At 35.3% G+C, this 26,172-nt stretch overlaps 1 protein-coding gene across 2 annotated transcripts in view; it reads left to right on the forward strand.

Annotated features, from left to right (window-relative positions):
• The window catches only part of RASA2 (RAS p21 protein activator 2), a 125,871-nt gene that overhangs the window by 23,501 nt on the left and 76,198 nt on the right, over positions 1 to 26,172 (forward strand). For both annotated transcript variants that reach the window (XM_041734264.1, XM_041734265.1), the window contains exons 2-4: positions 1,296 to 1,413; positions 7,502 to 7,605; positions 19,116 to 19,210. In XM_041734264.1, the coding sequence (XP_041590198.1) occupies positions 1,296 to 1,413; positions 7,502 to 7,605; positions 19,116 to 19,210 (317 nt within the window). The remainder of the gene's footprint in view (positions 1 to 1,295; positions 1,414 to 7,501; positions 7,606 to 19,115; positions 19,211 to 26,172) is intronic.

Consider the following 26,172-nt stretch of genomic DNA (forward strand, 5'->3'; position numbering starts at 1 on the left):
GTAGGGCAGCATAGACCATGAAAGTGGGAATTGAGAAATGAGATTGTATTCTAAGTGAAATGGAATGGCATTGGAGCAGGGGAGTGACTGCTCTAAAGAATATGTTTGAGAAAATCACACTGTTGGTGGAGAGTAGGTTGTGGGGGGATGCCAGTGAAGGCAAGGAGAAGTGGTTGGATTTGAGATCTATTTTGAACGTTTGCTGGATTTACTGATTGACTGGTTGTGGGGGAGGTTTTGGGAGGATGATGAGAAAAAGAGAGGAAGATGGTGGTAGACTGGGGGAAGAGCATGTTTTAGTGGAGGAAATCAGATGGCTTGTCTGGGACTTATTAAATTTGAGATGCCTGCTGGATATCCAAGGAGGCAGTTGGATATTCACATCTAGGGTTGAGGAGAGATCAGGCCTGGAAATACAGACCTAAGAGACATCGGCATTAACACCATGCTGAAGGAATTTCCATGGGGAAAGAAGAGAAGGTGGTCTAGAACTGGGGCCCTGAAGCATTGCAGCATTTAGAGGTGAGGAGGGAAAGTAGGCAGAGGGCCAGGGTATTAAAGGAAAGCCAGAAGCATTGGGTTGTGGGAGATAAGAAAAGGACATTTTAAAGGAAGGATATTAGTGTTTATTTTTACTAAATAGTTCCACCAGAGCAGGTATGATGAGGACAGAAATGGCCATTGGATTTGGCAATATGGAAAATGTTGGCATCCCTCTCTAGCACAGTTGCCATGTCAATCACAGAGTTAGAAGCTGGACTGGGGAGAGGGTTGAAGAATGGATGGAAGGTAAGAAATTGGAGACAATTGCTTTTGAGAAGATTTGCTGTGAAAGGGAGTCTAGAACTAGAATACCACAAGAGAGAAGGTGGAGTCAAGGGGGATTTTTTCCTTTCTGTGCTTTTTTTTTTAATTGGGAAATATTAAAAGCTTGTTTATATGCTGATAAGAGTGATCACTAGAGAGGAAAATTAATGATGATACAGAAAAGGGATTCATTGTAGAGTCAAGTCCTTGAGGTGGCACTGGTGATTGGGCTGGAGAGCAGTGTGGGGATTGCCCTTTTCTAGAAGTAGGGCAACAATGATATGACATCACAACTCCCCTTTATACGCAGATCCTCTCTTCAGTCTCACTGGATCAAGTTGATCATCTTTCCGTTATCTCTAGAGGGTTTTTTTGTGTGTGTGTGTGCTATAGCTTGCATGTTCTTTTGGATTGAATTCATCCTGTATAAATTTGAACGTGAAGCAGCTGGTGATATTTAACACCAATTTCAATTCTTGTGCCAACAGGTGAAGCGAAAAATTTATTGCCATATCTTGGACCCAACAAAATGAGAGATTGTTTCTGCACCATAAATTTGGACCAGGAAGAAGTTTATCGTACCCAAGTTGTTGAAAAGTCTTTAAGGTTTGTAAAAAAACAATTAGTAAATTATCTTTCATGATACATATTGATTACTAAATTTTATACATTTTCCAACCTGTAATCATCAAGAAGACTTTCTTCATCTGAAACTTTTCTTTTACATTCTGGTTTTGTTTTTAGAATTACAGAATCTCAGTGTTTGAAGGAGCCTTGATATTTATTGAGTTGGACTAATCAGCTGCCTTACAACTGCTTGATTCCTTCTGACAATTATAGTTGACAAGGGGTCATCTGGCATTTGCTTAATGATGTTTATTCTAGAGACCAAGAAGTTCATTGCCTCTTAAGCAATCTATTTGGTCTTAGAACTATTCTGACTTTTAGAAAGCTCTTACATTTAGTCAGTTAATGTCTATCAAAAGGAGAACCTACTATATACTAAGAGTTTGCTGTGTGCTATTTATTCATACATTCACAAGAACAAGATAGATGCAGTGCTTGCTTTCATATGATTTTTCATTGCCTCAAAATTTATCTTCCTTATCATTGTTGCTAATTCTATGCCTTAGATTTCTGGAGAATACCATATTTAACATGACATCTTTCAACTTTTTGAAAACAACTATCATATACCTCAGTTTATTCTCTAGGCTAAATTTTGCCTATTCATTTGAACTTTCCTCAGAATACATCATTCTCTCTTGAGAATAAATTACTTCTTAAAGTTATACAAGTCACTGAACTAACGGCATTGTAAGGAAATGAATTCTTAGGTAAATTTCTCATCTTTTGAAAGTGTAATATCACTCTTGAGAGGATCCTAGTAAATTCTAATTCATAAAATTGGAGTGTGCCACCTCTGCCCTGTAAGTGTTTGTGGACACAATTCTAGCACAAAGTTGTGCTGGCAGGATGCGGTCTTGGTCAGAGATAAGAGTCAAAACAAGGGCGTGGGGAGTCGTTGGAATGAACATGTCATGGGTAGAGTATTGAGTGTCATAACTCCTGTAAATTGCATTTTGAGAATTTATTTTTTGATGCTCTTTTTTTCATAATTATTTTCATTACACTTTCCTTTTTTTCCTGTGTAGCTTTTCTCTTTATGTCTTTTTTTTTTTAATTTTTTTTAAATTATTTATTTACGATAGTCACAGAGAGAGAGAGAGAGAGAGAGAGAGGCAGAGACACAGGCAGAGGGAGAAGCAGGCTCCATGCACCCGGAGCCCGACGTGGGATTCGATCCCGGGTCTCCAGGATCGCGCCCTGAGCCAACGGCAGGCGCCAAACCGCTGCGCCACCCAGGGATCCCTCTCTTTATGTCTTTATTGTCAGTGTTTAGAATTTTGAATGTCTATAGTGTTCTTCATAGGAAAGGCATTGTATAAAGCTGAAAATACTTTAGTAGCCCCCGAAAATTTGAAGTAATGCACTACACATCTGTAATCATAAATCACCTGTCCCTGTTTTTTTAGAATTCTGTTATTTATATGTTATACATGATGAAACTGAGTCCCCAAAAGGCTGAATAATTTGTGGATATAATATAGGAAGTTAGAAGCAAAATGGAGCTTGGAACCTGAAACTATTTAAATCTCAATTTGTTACTTAATGTACACTAATTCCATATCACAAAAAAAATCTGTGATATGCAAAGCTAATAATTGTCCATAAATTGAATACTTGTGTTAGTTTCTAATATGTAGCTTTGTAAATTAGTGACTAAAATTAGCTAACTTTTTCTTTTTTAAACCCTTGCTTTTCTAGATATTTGTGTTGGGGAAAAGATGATGAAACCAACTATTTTTATCCATCTTAAATTCTTTTTCTAGATGCATAGCAACTTGGAAGATATTTTAAGATTAGCAGTGGTTAGTTACCTTAGGTCATTTCAGTAGTTACACCATGTGCATAGACCCCTGCTAACCTTGCTTTCATGTCAGTGTTTTCTTCGCTTATTGTGTAAGCTATCAGGTCTAGAGTCAGTAGATACCATTTAGATCTTTATGGGTTTTGGATATTACAGGTTTTTTTTTTTTTCAGATTTTTTTTAATTGAAGTTCGATTTGCCAACATATACTACAACACCCAGTGCTCATCCCATCAAGTGCCCTCATCAGTGCCTGTCACCCAGTTCCCCATCCCCCCGCCTGCCTCCCTTTCCACCACCCCTTGTTGGTTTCCCAAAGTTAGGAGTCTCTCATGTTTTGTCACCCTCTCTAATTTTTCCCACTCATTTCCCCTCCTTTCCACTATAATCCCTTTCACTATTTTTTATATTTCCTGTGTGAGTAAAACCCTATAATGATTGTCCTTCTCTGATTGACTTACTTCGATATTACAGTTTTTATAGGTAGTCTGAATTTAGATTTCATAACAGGTAAGAGGCACATATAGAATCTATAGCTCCTAAATTTTTACCTCAAATCCTTTTAAAAAGTGAGTGGTATATAAACAAAGTGAGAAACCAGCAATACTGCTTGTGTCTCGTGCTGTTCTTCCCCATGCTAGGAATTTCCTTAGGAGTCCTATGCATGATCATATGTCAGTGATAGCAGTAGAATGTTGTTTTAAAAACTATGAACATCCAGTCATTGCTTCTTACTAAGCGTTTTGAAAAGTTTTCTTCAGATGGATTATGATTGATTAATTAATTAATTAAAGATATGGATGCCCAGATTTGGGGATTAGGTTGCTGACATTGTGGTGATACAGATGATTTAGTGAGTAATTCTGTGGTGGTCTTATTTGGCCTTAGAATGTATTTTATTTTATTTTAAGATTTTATTTATTTGAGGGGAAGAGGCAGATGAGAGGGAAAGGCAGACTCCTTGTGGAGCAGGGAGCCTGATTTGGGGCTCCATTCCAGGACCCTGGGAGCATGACCTGAGCCAAAGGCAGATGCTTAACTGACTGAGCCACCCAGGTGTCCCTAGAATGTATTTTAAAAATAACACAGTTGGCACAGTTGGTTAGGTGTCAGACTCTTGGTTTTGGCTCAGGTTGTGATCTTGGGGTTGTGAGATCGAACCCAGTGGTTGGCTCTGCTCAGCCTTTGTCTGCTTAAGTCTATCTCTCTCTCTCTCCCTCTGTTTTCCACTCAAATAAATAAATATTAATAAAAAAATAATATTTGAGTGTGTACATGTGAAATATAAAGGAAATTCTTCATTTTATAATTGTTTATGAAATGATGCAAAGGAGAAAATACCTAAACATACCATGTCTTTGCCTAATAGTTGTTTTTGTGTCAATTTTTTTGTTGAGATTAATATAGAGGACCTAGTTATTTTGATTGACCAACTTTTTTTTTTTTTTTTTTTAAGATTTTAGTTATTTATTAGAACATGCACAGGTGGTGGGTGGTGAATCTGAAACAGACTCCATGCTGATCACAGAGCCCAGAGCCCTGTGTTGGGCTTTATCCCATGACCGTGAGATCATGACCTGAGCTGGAACTGAGAATCATGGGATGCTTAAGCCACTGAACCACCCAGGTGCCCCATTGATAGACCAACTTTTAAAACTTGATTTTGATTATATTTTAAGTAGAAAATACATTGACAAAAGTTGACCAGGCATTATAAACAACTAAAAAGCTGAGTCAGCTGTTTTCTGTACCAGGTTAGAAATAACTTCTGTAAGAGTATTTTTCTTCGCATTTCAGCTTTTTAAGCTGTGACATCCTAAAGAGATTGCATTTTATGGGGACATTTTCAAAGTATCTTTTAGTTCTTTAAAATATCAGGAAAGAAGTGCTCTTGACAAAAGATATTTACTAGCATTTCAGAGATTTATGTCTTCATAACATTTAAACATCAAAATAACATTCTTTTTTTTCAAAATAACATTCTTAAACATATAAAAATGAATTGTTTCATAGGAAAAAAATCTTAGCAACTTGGGGATAGGCAAAGATTTCTTATGATGCAGAAATCACTAGTCATAAAACAGGAAAATTGATAAACTGGATTTCTTCAAAATCAGAGCCTTTTGCTCTTCAGCAGACACGTCAAGAAAATAAAATGGCAGTCCACAGCTGGGAGAAAATATTCTGGCAAAGGACTTGCATCTAGAATTTATTTAAAAACAAAAACAAAACCAATAAGAAAACAGCCCATTTAAAATATGTGGGAAAAAACCAAATAGATATTCCCCAAAAGAATACATATACAAATGGCCAACAATCCCATGAAAAAATATTCATCATCATTAGTCATCAAGGAAATGCAGTTTAAAACCATTTCTGTCACTATAGATTCTTCAACATAATGTGTCATGTTCAAAATCAGATCACTGGTTCCTATGACAGTATGGAGGAGGTGATAGCACAAGGGAACTGTCTGGGGAGATAGAAATGCTTTGTATCTTGATTGGGATAGAGATTACACAGATGTAAAAATTTATCATACATTCAGTAGAATAGTTAATTTTAAAAAGACTTTCAGTAGCAAAAGTTGACAATGATATGGAACAACTGGGTCTCTCCTGCATTGCTGGTAGAAGTGTAAATGGTACACATTTGTTTGATATACCAATGTTGGAAAAAAGTTTGACGGTTTCTTATACATTAAAAATTCACCTATCTTTCGACTTAGCAATTCCACTCTTTTAGTTACCTACTCAAAAGAATAGAAAGCATATGTTCAGAAAAAGCCTTGTATAAAAATGTTTAGAGCAGCTTCTTTATTTTTAATAGTCCAAACTGGAAACAACTCACATGCCATTACTAGAATAGATTGTAGAATATTCATGAATGGAATATTATGCAGCAATTAAATGACCTACTTATTTTATACAACAAAATGGAAAAATCTCATAGTTATTAAGCTGAGTGAAAGAAGCTAGGCACAAGAGTACATGCTACTTAATTCCATTTATATGAAATTCTTTGACAGTTCTGTATAGTAGGAATCAGATCACTGGTTGCCTGTGGTAGATATGGTGGGGTAACTACAGGGGAGTATATGGGGAATTTTATGGGAAGATAGAAATGTTATTATATCTTGATTGGGATGGAGGGAACACAAATCATTAACCTCTATACTTTAATTTTTAAAAATATTTATTTGTGGGGATCCCTGGGTGGTTCAGAGGTTTAGCACGTGCCTTTGGCCCAGGGCGTGATCCTGGAGTCCCAGGATCAAGTCCCACATCGGGCTCCCTGCATGGAGCCTACTTCTCTGTTTGCCTGTGTCTCTGCCTCTCTCTCTTTGTGTCTCTCATGAATACATAAATAAAATCTTTAAAAATATATATTTATTTGTTTTAGCGACAGAGCACACATAACGCACAAACAAGAGGAGAGACAAAGGGAGAAGGAAAGAGAAACTCTTAAGCAGACTCCACACCCAGCTCCTGAGCCCTATTCGGGGCTGATATCATGACATGGAGTTCATGCCCCAAACAGAAACTGAGAGTTGGATACTCCTGCTTCTCCCTCTGCCTGTGTCTTTGCCTCTCTCTGTGTGTCTCATGAATAGATAAATAAAATCTTTTTAAAAAAAAAAACCTGTTATTTTTTTAAAACCTGTTTTGGGAAGCTCATTCAGTTAGGCCTCTGCCTTTGGCTCAGGTCATGATCCTGGGCTCCCTGCTTGGCAGGGAGTCTGCTTCTCCCTTCCTTTCTCCCTCTGCTTCTCCTCCTGCTCGTGTGTGCATGCTTTCTCTCTCTCTCTCTCTCTCTCTCTCTCTCTCTCAAATAAAATCTTAAACAAAAACAAAACCTATTTTAATTTTTAAAAAATATTTTAAAATAATGCTTTATGTAATATTACCCATTTGTGTTACATATTATTGTGATTAATATAGCTATACATATTTCTGAGATAATGATGGTGTGAATGACACTGTGCTGAACTCTCATTTGTGTCCACCTTAAGTGAACATGACTACAGGCAGTAACTGAATCTTCTGTCTTTAGGACTCCTGGAAAGCTGTTCAGAGCTCAACTAAGCAATTGAGGTCCTCTCAGAATTCAACTTGGTTTGTACAGGATTTAATTGAAAGTTAGCATAGAGAATAATTTTGGAGCTTTCAAAACTTTTACCTATGGTGTTTTTATTTTATTGAAAATACTATGTGAGAACACTGTCAAATTTAAATTTAATGAGTTTTCCTCTCTTCTTTCTAGCCCATTTTTCAGTGAAGAATTTTACTTTGAGATTCCAAGAACTTTCCAGTATTTGTCTTTCTATGTTTATGATAAGAATGTTTTACAAAGAGATCTTCGTATAGGTATGTACTATTCATAATTATCTTTAATCACAGCATTGGTCTTTGTATTCATTCTTTATCTAAGTATAAAATATTGAAAACAACAGAATAATATATTCTCAACATTTCTAAGCTTTTTCTGTAGTCTTCAAGTTCATTTGTGATGCTTATTTTTAATTTGTATGCTCAGCTTCAGTAACACTTTGGAAGTGTCTTAGTAAATGTTTGGTAAGTATTTGCTGAATGGTTCAAAGAATGTTGTTTTTTTTAAAAAAAGATTTTATTTATTTCTTTGACAGAGAGCAAAAGCAGGGGGATTGGCAGGCAGAGGGAAAAGGCAGACTCACTGTAGAGCAGGGAGTCCAAAGCAGGGCTTGATATAGGGCTCAATCCCACGACCTTGGGATCATGACCTGAGCTGAAGGCAGATGCTTGACCGACTGAGCCACCCAGGTGCCCCTAAAGAATGTTTTTATACAAAGATCACAGTATTTGATCCCCCAAAGAACACTTATTTTTCAAGTTTTTATAATAGAAGTAATAACTTGCTTTAATCTAAATGTGTGTTTGTCTCTCTGGCTATGTTGGGGGCCATTAACTCTCTTTCTTTCCTTTTTTTTTCTTTTTTCTTTTTGAAAGATTTTATTTATTCACAAGTGAGAGAATACAAGCAGGGGGAGGGACAGGGAGAGGGAGAAGGACCCTGGGATTAGGACTTGAGCCGAAGGGAGACACTTAACAGATTGAGCCACCCAAGCACACCTGTTTCTTAAATAATTGTCAAAGGCTGGGATGTGATCTGTGGGCATGGAGTAGAACAAAGCTAAATGGGGACACATGTGTCACATTCATGGTCTTTGCTCCAATGTCTATATTTTAATAACAGGAAGAGGTCAATAATTTACATGTATTATCCTTTCACTTACTAGTATCATGAATTTCATCATCTCCATCTCTCTTTTCTCTCTTTTCATATTTCTTTTTTTGAAATATGCGCTGGTTTTCCACAATCTAAATGATTAGGCTTTGTTTAACTTTGTCCTCTTAACTACCACGTAGTTTGTTTCTACTTTTGCTACTGAACTCATTAACAAATGAGTTGTATCCTTTCTCTGCTTACTACATCTTTCTTTTTAAATCTTTGTAATCTTGCTTCTGCGTTTTTCTGACAACCTTTTTTGAAGTTTGCCAGAATCAATTTAGAGGAAATTAAATAACCTTTAAAAACAGTATATATTTAATTATAAAACTATTGCATGTTCTTAGTGACTGGTAGTGATTGTGCACAGGAATAACTGTAGTTAATAATTGGTATATTTCTTTTCATTCTTTATTATATGCATTTATATTATTACATTGCACTATTCAGGTTTTTTAAATTAAGATTTTATTTATTTATTTGTGAGAGACATAGAGGCAGAGACATAGAGAAGCAGGCTCCCTGTGGGGAGCCTGATGTGGAACTTGATCCCAGGACCCCAGGATCATGCTCTGAACCAAAGACTGACACTCAACTATTGAGCCACCCAGGCGTCCTGCACTATTCAGTTTTTTCCTCTTTTTCATCTTATGATCGTTTTCTTTTTTTTAAAATTTTTTTTAAATGATCATTTCTCCTGTCATAAAGTGTTTTTCAAAAATATTTGTTAAATAATATCCTTTGTAAAGAAATGTATTAACTACTTCGTTGTTGGTGAACATTTATATTTTCAGATTTTAGGTGCTTTTAATGGTGTTGCTATAAACATCCTTCTTGTATACATTTTTACATGTCTTTTTTTCTTAGAATAAATTCCTAGAAGTGAAAATATTGAGTTAAAGGGTATGAATATTTTTAAAAATTTCTTCTATGTTTTTTACATTGGCCCCCTTAGAAATACTGTGCTAGTTTAAATTCCCCCAAACATGGCATGGGCATAATCATTTCACCATACCCTGGTTATTCTTAGATATTAGCGTTGAAAAAAAATTTTTTCCCAATTTGATAAGTGAAAAATAATATTTTTTAGCTTGTGTTTTTCTGATTATCAGTGAATTTAAGGAATTTTTTCATATGTTTATTAGTCTTACTTTTTTTCCTATGAACTAGTTTTTTATTCTTATGCTCATTTTTCATTTGGCTAGATTTACTTATTCTTATACCTAATTATTTGTTAAATATGTTAACTTTGTCAGCTACATACATAACAAATACTTTTTTCTTTGTCACAAAAGGCATTTTTTCTAGTATTGAATCCTTATCTGCCTCTGTGTCATATTTGACTCTTGATTGCTTATTCAACTTGTTGAAAGCCAAGGAAAATACAGTTTAATGACTGTGTTTTCCTAGCTGTATGTCTTCTTCTGACTTCTTTATTTGTATGTGGACTCTTCTCTTTCTAGAAAACCCTCAATTATGAATCACCCTTGAGGCCCCATCCTCAATTCAATTAAACAACCATTTACAAACACATCTGTGTGGCATACAAAGGATAGGAATATTAAAATGAGTAAGACTCATGTTATTCCCAGGCTATCAGAGAGGCACACTAGTACTCTAATTTGTTATAGTTGGATTTGTGCTGGAGGTCTGAAGAGAGTACTTGGGAGCATAGAGAACAGGTAATCTTGTTTGGTGGAGGATTAACAGACTGTCTAGGTAGGAAAAGGAAGAAATTTCCAGGTATTGGGGATTAACAGAATTAGAGGAGAAAAAATAAATCATGTTTGTGGTATATCTGTCAGAATATATAAATTACTTAGGAAGAGAGCGGTAGAAGTGAAACTGGGAGTATAAATGTGGGCTAAGTTGTGATGGAGCCTAAAAGCTGTGCTAAGGAATTTGGACTTTATCTTGTAGACATTGTTGAGTCTTTTAAGAATGAGAAGGCTTTTAAAAATTACATTTAACTATATATACATGAATACTTTTGTAGTTTAACAACAGTCTGTGGCCTACAGCAGTAACTACCAAAGTCCAAACTGAGTGTCTATAGATTATATATATGAAATATATATATATACATATATATATGTAGTTATATATAATCGTATATATTCTTTTAAAGTACATATATATGCATTTTACATATATACAGTTTATAGTTTAGAGAGATTAGAGTCAGGGAGGCTATTATCAAATGAGATTCAAAGGGCAATAGCAGTGGGAATGCAAATGAGGGAATGTACTTCACTGGAGGAGCTGTAAGTAAGATTTAGGGACTATAAGGGGATAAAGGGACATGAGATAGGAAAGAGTTAAAAATGTTCTTGTTTCTATGTCTGTCATTAACTGAGATAAAGAACACAGCAGGACCATTCAGTTTTGAGTGGAGGATGGGAAGAGGAGAGGAGGATGATTTTGATTTCAAACAAGTTAAACTTGTATTACCCAGGGAACATATTGGTGGACATGTCGGTTGACTGTTGGAAATACAGATCTAAGGCTTAGAGAGAAGAGTCAGAGAGGCGAATTTGAGAGTCATTAGCATTAATGGAAGCCTCTGCTGGAAGGAATGAAATTGCCCTGGTAGCTAATAGAACAATGCTGGGAAAATGAGGCTTCAGTGAGGGTTGATAAAGTTTATGGGGAAGGTAGGAAGAGAGATAGGAGAGATTCATATCTCTGAAGGCCAAGAGATCTTCTAATGTCAACAACTAGAGAGAGAGGTAGAGCAGGCTAAAATTGGATAAAGGCTCTTGGTGATTTATGAGCGACCCTTGAGACAGTGTGTGTCTCTAATTGGTGTCATGTCTTCTTAAGAAAATGTTTTGTAATTTTCATTATTTGCACATAATATTTTAGTCATCATACAGTATTTATTGAAAAGGCCTTTCATTGAAGTTTACAATTTCCAAAAGTTCTCCTGTGCTTTGCTTTTTGTTTTTAAAATAAAAGTCAGTTGTACTTTAAACAAAAAAAATTTTTTTTTTTTTTTTTTAAACAAAAAAATTTTAAGTAAAAAACAGTTTATTCTTTGTGGAGTGGTATCAGAAAGCCATAACTTGGTGTGAGAACTTTTGTTTGCAAATCAGTTTATCTTTGTTAAGAGAGAAAATTTCTACATTTAGTAGCAGGTTTTTTACTTTTGCACCTAAGAATTATTATTAAACTCAATATGTATGTACCCTTAAATTTAAAGTTGGAAAATGGTTTTCATTTTTGAATTTTTATGTTTTTAAATATATTTTTTAAGATTTATTTATTCGTGAGAGACACAGAGAGAGAGAGAGAGAGAGGCAGAGACACAGGCAGAGGGAGAAGCAGGCTCCATGCAGGGAGCCTGATGTGGGACTCCATCCCGGGTCTCCAGGATCACTCCCTGGACCGAAGGCGGCACTAAAACGCTGAGCCCCCCGGGCTGCCCCGTTTTTATATTTCGACATACTTTCTTGTCATTAACTCATACAGTTGGGTTGCTGCTTTCTAAAAAAAATTTGAACTATTGAAAATTGAGTTCAGTCAAGTATTTTATAACTCTTGGTTGCCAAGTTGTAGATTAAATAGTGCTATAACATTTTCTGGAAATGAAATTTGAACTAGAATTGAGAGAACCATCTTTCAAACTTAACATGTGAGAATGCGTACTGGCCAAATATAGTTTTGGGTTTTTTTGTTGCTTTTTAAAGATTTTATATATTTGAGAGAGAAAGCATGAGCTGGAAGGAGGGTCAGAGGGAGAGAGAGAAGCAGACTCCCCCCTGAGCAGGGAGCACATCTCGAGACACTACCCAGGACACTGGGATCATGACCTGAGCCCAAGGCAGATGCGTAAGACACTGAGCAACCCAGGTGCTCTTGGTCAAATATAGTTCTAAGAGCTTGTTTGTTTATTTTTAATTGTATAAGTAGTATATGAATTTTTTCTTTTTAAAGAAAATTTTAAATTAAGGGACTCTTAGGTGGCCAGTGGTTGAGTGTCTGCCTTTGGCTCAGGATGTGATCTTGGAGTCCTGGGATTGAGTTCTGCATCGGGCTTCCCACGGGGAGCCTGCTTCTCCCTCTGCCTATGTCTCTGCCTCTCTCTGTGTGTGTCTCATGAATAAATAAATAAATAAAATCTTAAATTTTTTTAAAAATTGATATTACAGATAATCCTAATTTTGACCACTGACTACTTCCCCTTCCTAGAAATGATAACTTATCAATATGGGGCATCATATTTTATATTAGGCATCTTCATATGTCAAGTAGTTAGTGCACATAACTCGATTATGGATCAGTTAAAAACTTGAGACCTAGGAACTATGCTATAAAAAGATAGGGAGTAGCAAAATCAAGGTTTTAAAAGTCATAATATATGATATATTAACTGTAGTGTCTTCTCTTAAAAGGAAAGAAAAGTTAGGGGAAAAGCTTTTTTTTTTTTTTTTTTTTGTCGTAAGGGGAAAAGCTTTAAGTAAGAATGTATTTCCATATCCAGTGAGAATCATAATATGAAAATTAAAACATACATTTTATCTTTTTATGTGTATTTCTTAGGTATTTTAGTTTGAGAGAGACACTCTCAAACAACTAAACTATGGTTATTTTAGTAGACTTTTGCAACTTTTTTCTTTTCCCTCAATTCAGAATATTATAAGAGAATTTCACTGGGGTATTGGAAACATGAATTTCATTCATGATTCTGTCACTTACTAGCTGTGTGACCTTGAACATATCACTTTACCTTCTTAGGCCTGGTTTATCTATAAAATAAGACTGAGTTTAGGGACACCTGGGTGGCTCAGCAGTTGAGCATCTGGCTTTGGCTCAGGGCATGATCCTGGAGTCCTGGGATGGAGTCTCACTTCTCTCTCTGCCTATGTCTCTGCCTCTCTCTCTGTTTCTCACGAATAAATAAATAAAATCTTAAAAAAAAAAATAAGACTGAGTTTAATATTGCTAAGGTCTTTTCCAACTCTTTGATTTATAATTTCTTTTTATTTTTTTTATTTTTTTTTAATTAACTTTTATTGGTGTTCAATTTACCAACATACAGAAAAACACCCAGTGCTCATCCCGTCAAGTGTCCACCTCAGTGCCCGTCACCCATTCCCCTCCAACACCCGCCCTCCTCCCCTTCCACCACCCCTAGTTCATTTCCCCGAGTTAGGAGTCTTTATGTTCTGTCTCCCTTCCTGATATTTCCCAACATTTCTTTTCCCTTCCTTTATATTCCCTTTCACTATTATTCATATTCCCCAAATGAATGAGAACATACACTGTTTGTCCTTCTCCGATTGACTTATTTCACTCAGCATAATACCCTCCAGTTCCATCCACGTTGAAGCAAATGGTGGGTATTTGTCGTTTCTAATTGCTGAGTAATATTCCATTGTATACATAAACCACATCTTCTTTATCCATTCATCTTTCGATGGACACCGAGGCTCCTTCCACAGTTTGGCTATTGTGGCCATTGCTGCTATAAACATCGGGGTGCAGGTGTCCCGACGTTTCATTGCATCTGAATCTTTGGGGTAAATCCCCAACAGTGCAATTGCTGGGTCGTAGGGCAGGTCTATTTTTAACTCTTTGAGGAACCTCCACACAGTTTTCCAGAGTGGCTGCACCAGTTCACATTCCCACCAACAGTGTAAGAGGGTTCCCTTTTCTCCGCATCCTCTCCAACATTTGTTGTTTCCTGCCTTGTTGATCCTCAGTGTTGTTAGTTTGGGCTGTGCTCAACTGGGTGGTTCGTCTGCTGGCCTCACCAATGTGCAGTTATATGGGAGATTGACTGGACTAAATGGCCTGACTCCTCTGTCTGATAGCTGGTGCTGGCTGTTATCTGGGCCTTCCTTTCCACATGGTGGTATTGGGGTTTTAAGAGACTAAGCTCTACTGAATAGGTGCTTATTAAAATTCTACTTGTATCACATTTGCTGATGTCCCATTTGGAAAAAACAAGTGACATGGCCAAACCTAGAGTTTGTGGTGGAGGGGACCATGGTGGCGTAGACCAAGGAAGTATAATTTATTGGAGATCATTGTTATATCAGTCTACCACAGAGAACAAAAGGTATCTACCTAAACTCTGTGCACTAAGACATCAGAATTTTGCCATTGACTGAATTGCTGTTGACTATCTGTCAGAATTTGTTCAGTCTTCTGGTCCATTTTCATCCTGTATAGGCAGTTACAGTTGTCACTGTTTTTATCTGCTCTTTCAGCCATTTCTACTAGTGTCCACATAGGAACAGGGCTGTCAAGATTTGCCAATTGGTGATCTGTATCAGGATGAGATTTCCAAGAATATGTTGTGTCTAAAAATGGGGCTCAAATATAACACAGTTTTTACAGATGGCAAGAAAATGCTGCTTAGAAGTGGTGCTGGAAAGATGAGAATACTTTTTTTTTTTTTTTTAGAGAGACAAGCAAAGATGGTTTCTGTGCCCACAGTTCCTTCATTTCTTTTTGTGTTTCCTCTCCTTGTCTTATTTTAAGGAACTAATACAGTATCTGGTGTGTTTGTGTATGTATTTTTGGTCTAAGCTCTTTCTGTCTATGAGTTTTGTCAGGACAGTGGGGAAATGAAATAGTATTTAAATTGTTGTGTAGTTTGTTCCTGGGAGATTTTTGTTTTTGTTTTTGCTTCTTGAGGTGATTGATTTCATAGCCACTAAAGTAATGAGTTAATTTTGTTCAAAATAGTAAACACTAAACTAAGACAATCTTTGGGTCCCTTAGAGGCACAGAATTTATGTAGCTAATAAGACTGAGGTTTCTCTCTGAGAAGACAAGAACCATTCAACTCTTTCCTGACAGTGAGTACCATGAATGCACAAGATATGAAATAGGAGGAAGAAGGTACTTGCTTCTAGGGATTTTTACCTATGAACTAAGAAAGGATTCTCTTTTGGGAAGGTACCTATGACAGAATATGAATATCCAGTTATCTGAGTTGTGAGTCATAAATGGAATAGATAGATTCCTACTCTAGTTTTTAGAAGCATTATTGGTTAAATATACTTTAGTTAGGGGAGCCTGGAAATTACATCAACATTTGAAGCACAATGCCACTGTGATTATTTGTTGAATGGGTAAGTGAATCAATCAAACCAGTAAAATTCCAAATAAACTTTTTAAAAAACCCTATTTTTAAGTTAGGGGCTTGCTTAGGTGATACTTATAAACATACACACACACATATATTGTTGTGTACATACTCATAATTATGTATAAATCTAAAAATCCTAGAAATTGTAGAAGGGGGGGTCTCAACCAGAATCTACCAATGAGTTTCTGGTTGGTGAGTAAAATCTTTTAAAATTATATGCCAAAAAATAAATAAAAATAAAAATAAAAATAAAAATAAAAATAAAATAAATAAAATAAAATAAAATAAAATAATATGCCAGAAAATATCTGTATACTTTTCTGGGGAGAAGACACAAACGATGCATAGATACCAAGATTCTTAAAGGGGGAAATGAGTTGTTCTCGAAATGTAAGAACTTCACCTATAGGATATATAGATCTCTTTGTCTATGTACATGTATGCATATGTATGTATCAAACTGTTACACATTGTCTTAATGTTTATATCTGGAGTAGAATCAATGGTAAATGGAACCACTTGAAAGAATCGTGATAATCAGGATCCTTTGTGACATGTGATGTTTATTTTAAGAAGTAAATAACTTTTTTATTTTTTAAAAAAAGATTTTATTTATTTATTTGATTGAGAGCACCAGCCAGTATGGTAGGGCAAGGGAGAAGCAGACTCTTCACTGAGCAGGGAGCCTAATGTGAGACTCAATCCCAGGACCCTGGCATCATGATCTGAGCTGAAAGCAGATGCTTAATCAACTGAGCCACTGACCCAGGTGCCCAACATGCAATATTTAATACATTGTCATAATTCCATATCCTAAGCCATTCCTGGCATTGTATTGATTTGCCAGGAATTGGATATAATCCATAGGTAAAACATACCAGTAGATTTGTATGTTTGATTCTTAACTTAAAACATCTTCAACAAAAAAAATAAAATAAAATAAATAAATAAAAAATAAATAAACTTCTTTAACAATATAAAGAATCCTTGGGTGTTGAAGGTAGTGCCTAAATCCTGTACTTGGCTATTTTATTTTATTTTATTTTATTTTATTTTATTTTATTTTATTTTATTTTTTTATTTTATTTTATTTTATTTTATTTTATTTTATTTATTTTATTTTATTTTATTTTATTAAGGATATTATTTATTTGAGAAAAGAGAAAGCAAGCACAAGCGGGGGGAGGGGCAGAGGGAGAGGGAGAAGGAGAAGCAGACTCCTTGTTGAGCCTGTATGCCAACCCAGGGCTTGATCCCAGGACCCTGAGATCATGACTGGAGCCAAAGGCAGACGCTTAATCAGCTGAGCCACGCAGGCGTCCCCTGTACTTGGCTTTTAGTCTGTATATTTGATACTGGAAGAATTTGTTTTCTCATCATTTTGTATCTTGAATTTAACCAACAAAGGCTGAAATATATTATTTTCCTGGTGACATTTCTTAACAAAATTTGGATGAATTATAAATTCCATATATTCACAAGAAGATTTTGGCCTTTACATTAGATTTCATCCAGTTATATTTAAAAGAAAGTTGGAAACATTTGTGCGTATCATGAGGGCCAGTTTATTAATTTTAAAATTTTACATGTATTACACTAATGTGTTAATGGATACAGCTGATGAATTTTCAGTAGTTCTCATTTGGGTTGTATATTAATACATTTGCCCCTCTAAAGAAAATATCTGTAGCTGTATATTTTAATATTTTCCTTAAAATTACACATACACAGATCGTGTTTGTAGTTTGAGTTACAGATCATGAAAAGGAAGATGAGCTTATTAAAATGTTAATATGGTTAAATTTTTTAACAATTTTTTATTGAGGTGTAATTCACATACCATGAAACTCACCCTTTTAACATTTACAGTGCGCACGTTGTATATATATTCACAGATTTGTGCAACCATCACCACTACCTAATTCCAAATAAAATTTTAAAGAAAATTTTTCTAGGTTTGTATTCTTGACATGCCTTTCCTTTCCACTTGATACACAAAAAATTGATATATCTTGACAGGAAATTTTTTTACTGTTTCCTAGGAGTTTTCAAATGTGAAACTAAAAGACCAAGATAGAAGAGAAAGGGCACGAAGTATAATTAGGGCACTTAAAGTAAAAATTCTTATTTGATAAAAGAAAGTGAACTTTGACTTTATTATATATCCTTTGTTGAAGCTTTTGTGTAGAGTCTTGGAATAAATTGTCAGTCATATGCAAAAATGTGTCTGCTTCTTAAAACTTGAATTGAGGAAGGAAATGCTTTGTACCAACATGGCAAATACTTCATTATAATAAGAACATTTCTGTTTCTTCCTCTCATACAGCTTTGTTCATTGTACTGTATCTTTCTCTAAGAGGTAAAAACTCTTTAGGGAACTGCCTTGATTGTGTGTGTGTGTGTGTGTGTGTGTGTGTGTGTGTGTGTGTGTGTGTGTGTGTGTGTGTGTACGTATGCATTGAAGCCAGCAGAAGCAGTGTTTGTATTGTTATGATAAAAGCAGATTTTAAAATTACTGTTTTCGGGATCCCTAGGTGGCGCAGCGGTTTAGCGCCTGCCTTTGGCCCAGGGCGCGATCCTGGAGACCCGGGATCGAATCCCATATCAGGCTCCCGGTGCATGGAGCCTGCTTCTCCCTCTGCCTGTGTCTCTGCCTCTCTCTCTCTCTGTGTGACTGTCATAAATAAATAAAAATTAAAAAAAATTAAAAAATAAAAAAAATAAAATAAAATTACTGTTTTCGGGATCCCTAGGTGGCGCAGCGGTTTGGCGCCTGCCTTTGACCCGGGGCGCGATCCTGGAGACCCGGGATCGAGTCCCACATCGGGCTCCCGGTGCATGGAGCCTGCTTCTCCCTCTGCCTATGTCTCTGCGCCTCTCTCTCTCTTTCTCTCTGTGTGACTATCATAAATAAATAAAAATTTAAAAAATTTAAAAAAAAATTACTGTTTCATCTCCCATAATTTTCAAGTCCATTTTCAATATTGTTAGTGATGTGGGATATTGTTTTTCTTTTAATTGGAACTTATGAACTCTTAATAAATGAAGATATGTCTGCCTAGATAGAACATATGTTTTATTCACAGTGTTAAAGGATTGGAAGGATCAGTTTACACTACCACTGTACATTGCTTTTTACATGGAATGTATCCTAGGTGAAAATGTCAACCTGAATAAGTACTAAAAAGTGCAGTTGCATGTAAATACAACTGAGTTTTTGTCTAATCTCTTGATTGAAAATTACCCAGAAAAGGGTCTGCCAAGGGGCAAGGGGAAATGAGGCACTATTTCATTCTCTAGAACGTAGGAAGCACCTTGACCAAAAACCTGTCCTAGAATTTTAAAACAAAAGTTTAATGAGGAAAAAAAAGAAAAATACTGTATAAAAATGGATTTCTAAAGTACCGATAGGTACAAATTACTTTTAAATATTTTCTGTAAAGTGTTAGGCATAACACTGCTAATGATAATACAAAATATGTTTCCCTTGTATTGTTTTATTTCCTATAGGAAAAGTAGCCATCAAAAAAGAAGACTTGTGTAACCACAGTGGCAAAGAAACATGGTTTTCACTACAACCTGTTGACTCTAATTCGGAGGTTCAGGTAAATATTAAGGTTTAAGTGATGAGAGACTGTCAGCATACAGAAAGCGAGTGGAAAACAAACTAATTATACTAGTTTCTATAGACAGCACTTACCATACATTACTTTAAATTCTGGGACCAAATATAGACCTTTGGGTAATATATAGCTAGAAAGAAATGTCTTGCCTGAGTTCAAGAATAATACATGTGTGGGTGTGTATATGAATTTGGGGAGGTGATATTAGGTGCATATTTCCTGCTTTAGATCTTTTGTTTGAGTCACAGTGGCAAATTAATCTTTTTTAAGATGGGAAAATTTTTTTAAGAGAAAAGTTATGCTTTATTAATTCTAACTTTGAGGAGAATCCCAGAAGTCTGTGATTTCATCTCTTCTGACCAGGATGCTCTGTTTACTCTGTTAATAAACTAATCTTGGGAAAATATTAGTAATTCAAACCATGCCTGAACCTACCTTGCAGAGCCTTTCATTCCCATCCACCTCTCCTGTTGTTCACTTTTCTTTTTATTTGAAAGGGTGTCATTACTTTTTTTTTTTTATTACTTTTTTTTTTAAAGCTCTTTCGTCTTGCCAAAATAAGAAGTCTTACAGATCTATAAGTGAGTAAAGATGTATGTTTAGCCAAGTAGCTTAATTTTATTTGCTTTTGAAAAGTCTGAGTTGCTCTTAGAAATTATCATTTCTATCTAAAGGGAATCCTTTTTTTGTAACTCTGTTTATTTATAAAATATGGTAAGGATTGTGAAACTGTTTCCCGAAGACGTACTGTGAGCAGAATTCTTCCCCTCTCAAAGAAGTTATAATTTGCCACTGTGACTCAAACAGAATTTTTAAGGCAAGAAAAAAATGCTGCATATACACCCACATATATTTGCAAATAAAGTGCCTGTGTGTGTGTTTCCTCATAACCTCTCAAGCATTCTCTTTGATTAAATTCTCAAAAACTTAAGTATTTGTATATAAAACCCCTTAAGTACAAAATATGATTGAAAGTTTTCCTGTTTTATTCACTCGACCTCATTTTAATGCTCTTTTCTTTCCATTTGGCAATAACTGTCATTCAGATCCCACTTAGCCACTGTCTTGTATGACCTAGGTGAGAGGCAGTGTGATGAAATGGAAGGGCTCTTTACACAAGAAGTAAAGATTTAGGTCCTAATTTTCATAGTTACTTCACTGACCTTGAATTTTATTTCTATAAAATGGGAATAAAAGTTGCCACGTTGACTCATTTAATTGCGAGAATTAAGTCAAACATGTTTAACAGTGTTTTGAAAGCTGTCACTTGCTACACAAATGTAAAATACCTGTTTACCGACAGTTGCTCAGGTGGTCATTTCTATTTGCCTAGCATAACTTTACCAAAAGGCAGATAGGAAAGTTTTAAAGTATCAGTTTTCCTTTTTGATAGTTTTAACAAAAAGCAAGATAAGAAAAGGCTTTGAGAATCTGACATAAAATGAAATTTGAGGATTATTTTAAGATGCAGTTTATTGAAGTTCCAATAAAAATATAAATATTAATTTACTAAAGGATATAAGGCCCGAACTCTCAGAAAGTATAAATATCTCTAGAATACTCTATGTAATTCTTAGAGATGTTATTAGAGATTAGTACTGGATAACAAGGTTTTATTTAGTAGTGTATGTAAAACTCATCTCTGAAATGTAAAAATTCTGGAAGTAGTATTTAACTGTTAGAGATAATGTCAACCTTATTTTATTTGTTATGAGTGATTTTCATGACTATGAGTTATTAACCTTTACAGGCCTTTTGCATAAATGATACTTAGATCTACTCTTTAAAATACATTTCAGAAGGAAAAGTACTTTAGTGTGTGGGAAGGATGCAGAATGTGGTACTATTGGAAATACTGTTTGGCCCCAAAACTGATCTAAGAATAATAAATTAACTTTGTGAGCCTAGAAAAGATAGAAGAAACAGTGTATGAGTCATACAAATCATACTTTGTTAATAAATTTGTTCACTTGCATAAAGTTTAGAAAATTTCACAAAAATATCTTGGAAATAAGAGCAATTGATGGAGCATAGGAGAAAGCTATGAAAAGGATTGAGTTCAGTAGGAATTCCCCTAATTGTTACTCTTAGTGATTAAACAGTATATATCAAGCGCAGTATTAAGTACTTAATATACATATTCTCATTCTCAGAAAAGCATTATGACATGTAGGTAGTGTTACCTCCATTTTACAGATGTAGAAAATGGATTCAGAGAGGTTAAATGACATTTCCAAAGTCAGAATATTAGGTAATGGAGTCTTGGTTCGAGTAGAGATCTAGTCTGATTCTAAAATTCCTCACCACAGTGCTTTACTGCTTTTCACTCTTCGTACTTTTGGTCATGAAAAGGCTTCAGCATTATTAGGAGAGAACATGTGAGTATAAGGAACAGAAGACTACTCAAATTAGCTCAAAGAAAAAGGGAGGGGCATTTGAAAGTTCCTAGGGAACTTTTGGAGTATAATTACAGGAACTTCAGTATGACCAGTGAGAGCTGGAAGTTGTCAGTGATTTACTGAGGAGCTACCTCTGAGATGGAGGTCAGGTTCTTGTAATGATAAACTAGATTTAATTCACATAGTCAAAATTATTTTTGAAAAGACTCTTATTTTTCATAAAGTATACTAAAATATTACGTGGTTGGTTTTTGGTTGATCACTGTGTAAAATAGTTGGCTTGCAACTATTTTATTGGAGAATAAAAAATATATATTGTATCTTTAAACTGTGGACTTCCACTCCGTGGAGTTGTATATACTGCAAGGGGTAGTTGAGAACTCAGCTCCACTGATTTGTCTCTTCCTACTCATATGTTCACTGTGCTCATTGAGTATAAGTGCTCACTGTTTATTAAATAGTGTTTTTTCCTTTCCCTCTCATTTTGTAAAATGAATAGTTAATATTTTCTGTCTTGCTCTCTCATTTTAATACTATTCATTTTACAAAATGAAAGGAAAAAAAAACTATTTAACGCTGAGATTCCCTTGTATTCTGTTTGTATGTCTGATGAGATTACGTGTTTCTCACTTCTGCTTCTCTCTAACCTCTTACTGGCAGCTAAAAAAATGCCCACATCAGCCTTTGAGTTTACGGGACCATACAACCCCTCACTTTCTAAGATCTGACTTAGTTCTCTGCCACAATTTAGAGGGTTTGGCCCAACTAGGGCCAGATGTCTACTGCATTCTAATTGGTATGATTTGGGGGGATAAAGTCACTGTAGAGTATTCCATTTGGCAGCTTTGGGTAGGCATATCTTTAAGAAAGGGGTTTGGGTAGAGGAAATGACCACCATTTTTACTTCAGAGGGGAAGATGTTTGATTTCCTAGCTCTACTTCTGATTGCCATTAGTACCCCCCCCCAAACAGTTGCTAACCTGTTATCTGAGGCTCTTCATCTGTGAAATGAGAACTTGATTGTATAGGATTCCCTTCATTTGTGAAGTTGGAGGGAAGTAACATGCAGAAATGTAATTTAGCCTTTAATTGAAAAGATCCCAATAGTAGTAAGATGGGTTTTATACCAAAACAATTGAAAATTGCAAAGAACACTAAATCTCTTACCTTGGATTGTTTCCCAGATGTTTTATTATTGCCGTTAATTTTGTTAATTATTTTCAGTTTTCTTCTCAAACATTCAGGATATTAATATTTCATGCGTGTGTTCTCGCCTTTTTTCCTGATGTTTTTGTTTTGCAGTTACTCTCTCTGGATTGAAATATTCTCTTCTGAACCCACTGTGATCTGCCTTCATACCCAACAGTGGGCTAGAGGGAGAGCACAAAAGGCTCTCACTAATGTTATTTCCTGTGACATTGTGTCAATAAGTCTGGCGGACATTTTTCAGTCCTCCTCTTATATGATCTTTCAGTAGCTTTTGATAATATATTGACCACTCTTTTTTTAAGCATTCTCTTTAGTTTCTGGTTGTGGTTATCATCCTACCTCACTTGGTGTTCTTTCTACTATTCTTTGCCACACAAATGAAGTTAGTTTGGATAGTGTTGGTTCCTCTATTTATAAATCCTCTTTTGGCTTCGGTGATCTGCAGCCATGCTGTTAACTACGTAGTGCTGGAACTCACAACAAACTTCAAATATTTTTTCTTGTCTTTAGTTCTTAGGTGCTGTGATAAAGAGCATGCTGTCACATAAGACTGATTAAACCATATATCTTATTTGTAGAAGTTGGTACTCTCATTAATTAAGGGTGTTTGTCTCACACAGCTTGTATAAGCAGTAAATCTAGATGTGCTGTCAATCATGTCTTCTGATGTAATTACTTAGTTAAGTCTTTACCAACAAGCTTATCTTGAATTTCTGGATCATGCCATAAGTTATTGATTGTTTTATGGTTGTTGTTTTTTTTTTTAATACAGCCTCTGCCCTATTTAAGTAAGCCTTAAAAATAACAAATGCAGTGATTATACCCAATATATACATACATACATTTTTTACATGCCTGATTAAAACATAATGAATGTAAAAATATAATTCATTGTTGTAGGTTATTTATTTATTTATATTATCATGCTTGTTTTTTGTTATTTTTGTGTCTTTTAAACAGCTTATAAGGGGATCCCTGGGTGGCGCAGCGGTTTGGCGCCTGCCTTTGGCCCAGGGCGCGATCCTGGAGACTCGGGATCGAATCCCACGTCGGGCTCCCGGTGCATGGAGCCTGCTTCTCCCTCTGCCTCTCTCTCTCTCTCTCTCTCTCTCTCTCTCTGTGTGTGTGTGTGTGACTATCATAAATAAATAAAAATTAAAAAAAATTATAAAAAAAATAATAATAAATAAACAGCTTATAGGGATCCCTGGGTGGTGCAGCGGTTCGGCGCCTGCCTTTGGCCCAGGGCGCGATCCTGGAGACCCGGGATCGAATCCCACATCGGGCTCCCGGTGCATGGAGCCTGCTTCTCCCTCTGCCTGTGTCTCTGCCTCTCTCTCTCTCTCTCTGTAACTATCATAAATAAATAATAATAAAAAAAATTTAAAAAAAAATAAAAAAATAAAATAAAATAAACAGCTTATAATCCGATCTTGAGATAAATCAACATAAATTACAATTTTATTTTAATTTTATTTTTAAAATATTTTTATTCTATTTCAATTCAGTTAATTAACATATAATGTATTACTGGCTTCAGAGGTAGAAGTCAGTGATTCATCAGTCTTATATAACACCTAGTACTCATTATATCACATGCCTTCCTTAATGTTCATCACCCAGTTACCCTGTCCTCCCACTCCCCTCCCCTCCAGCAACCCTCAGTTTGTTTCCTATTATTAAGTAAGTCTCTTATGGTTTGTCTCCCTCTCTCATTTTGTGCTGTTTTATTTTTTCCTCTCTATCCCTCAGATCCTCTTTTGTTTCTTAAATTCCACCTATGAATGAGATCATATGATAATTTTCTTTCACTGATTGACTGACTTCACTTAACATAGTACCCTCTAGTTCCATTCACATTGTTGCAAATAGCAAGATTTCATTTTTTTGATAGCTGAGTAGTATTCCAGCAGGTTGTTTTTTTTTTTTAAACTTCATTTGTAAATTTGTAAACATGAAATAACAAAGGAGCCATTCTCGATTATAATAAATACTTCTTCAGTGAGGAAAAACAGATCCATCCATAAATGAGAGAGATTAAATAAAACCTTTGCTTTTCATCTGATAGCCAGTTGTTTCCAAAATGATTTAGAGTTACTTATATATGAAAACATCTGTCAGAAATCAGTTGGGATTTTTTCCCCCCTCATATTAAGAATAAGAAAACTTTTCACCAGTCAAAATATACTGAGTTCTTTTATGTGGAATGGTTGTTACAATTTAGTGTTTTGTAATAAAAACTTTTTAAAAAAATGACTAGTCTGGAAAAGTTTTGAAGTGTGTGCATTGGGTTTTGCCTAGATACCTATTGTACACTTGAGTTTCCCAAACTATATGCTGAAATTCATATGATATCCTTTATATGGTACCATTAAAATAATCACAGATTTTTCTAGTGAACTTTTGTGTAAGTGTTACAAAGCTAGCATATAAAATACTAAACCTTCAGGATAGTTCCAGAGTAATAAAAGTTCCTAAATATGCAGTCTAGTACAAATTAATGTAATATAATTGTATATATCAACCTAACATAATCATTGCTATAAAATGCATATATAGAAGAATAGCTCCCAAGATTTGGTTTACTTTATTATTATTATTTTTTAAATCTTTACTTTTTGTAAAGATTTTATTTATTTGAGAGAGCATGCATGAGTGGGAGAGGGGTTATGGGGAAGGGATAGAGGGGCAGAGAGAAGCAGACTCCCCACTGGGCAGGGGAGCCAAAGGCAAATAAATCCTTTACCCATTGAGCCACCCAGGTACCGCAAATTTGGTTTACTTTAAAGCATATAGAATACAGTGCCAGGTATTTGATCTTCCAGTAAATATATAAAAGTATGTATTTTATATATAACTATATAAAAGATATACTGTTCTATCATTGAACCTCCTTTAGGAGATTGGAGAATAAGAAAGCAGTTGTGGAGCAAATCACATTGCATGTTTATCAAACATAGTTTCTTGTCACACTCTTGTAGTTGCTTCATTGTGGCTAATGTCTCTGTTTTCTCTGGTTGCTTTTAGGATTTTCTTTTGATCTTCAACTTTTAGTGGTTTTACTGTGCTCTGCCTACAACTAGTTTTCTTTATGTTTATCTTATGGGTGTTCCTAGGGGCTCTTAAATCTCTGCCTTGATGTCCTCCTTTGGTTTTGGAAAATTCCAGGGAATTATTTATCTTTTTTTTCCCTCCTTCACTATTTTTTTGTCTTCTCTTCTGGGACTCCAATTACATGAATAATAGACCATTTTCCTATGTTTCCCACGTCTGTTAGACTCTCTCCCTTTCTGTGCTTCATTGTAGATATTTGCCACTGACTAATTTATCTCCCAT

This window comes from Vulpes lagopus, chromosome 19 (genome assembly GCF_018345385.1).
Source record: "Vulpes lagopus strain Blue_001 chromosome 19, ASM1834538v1, whole genome shotgun sequence".
NCBI lineage: Eukaryota > Metazoa > Chordata > Mammalia > Carnivora > Canidae > Vulpes > Vulpes lagopus.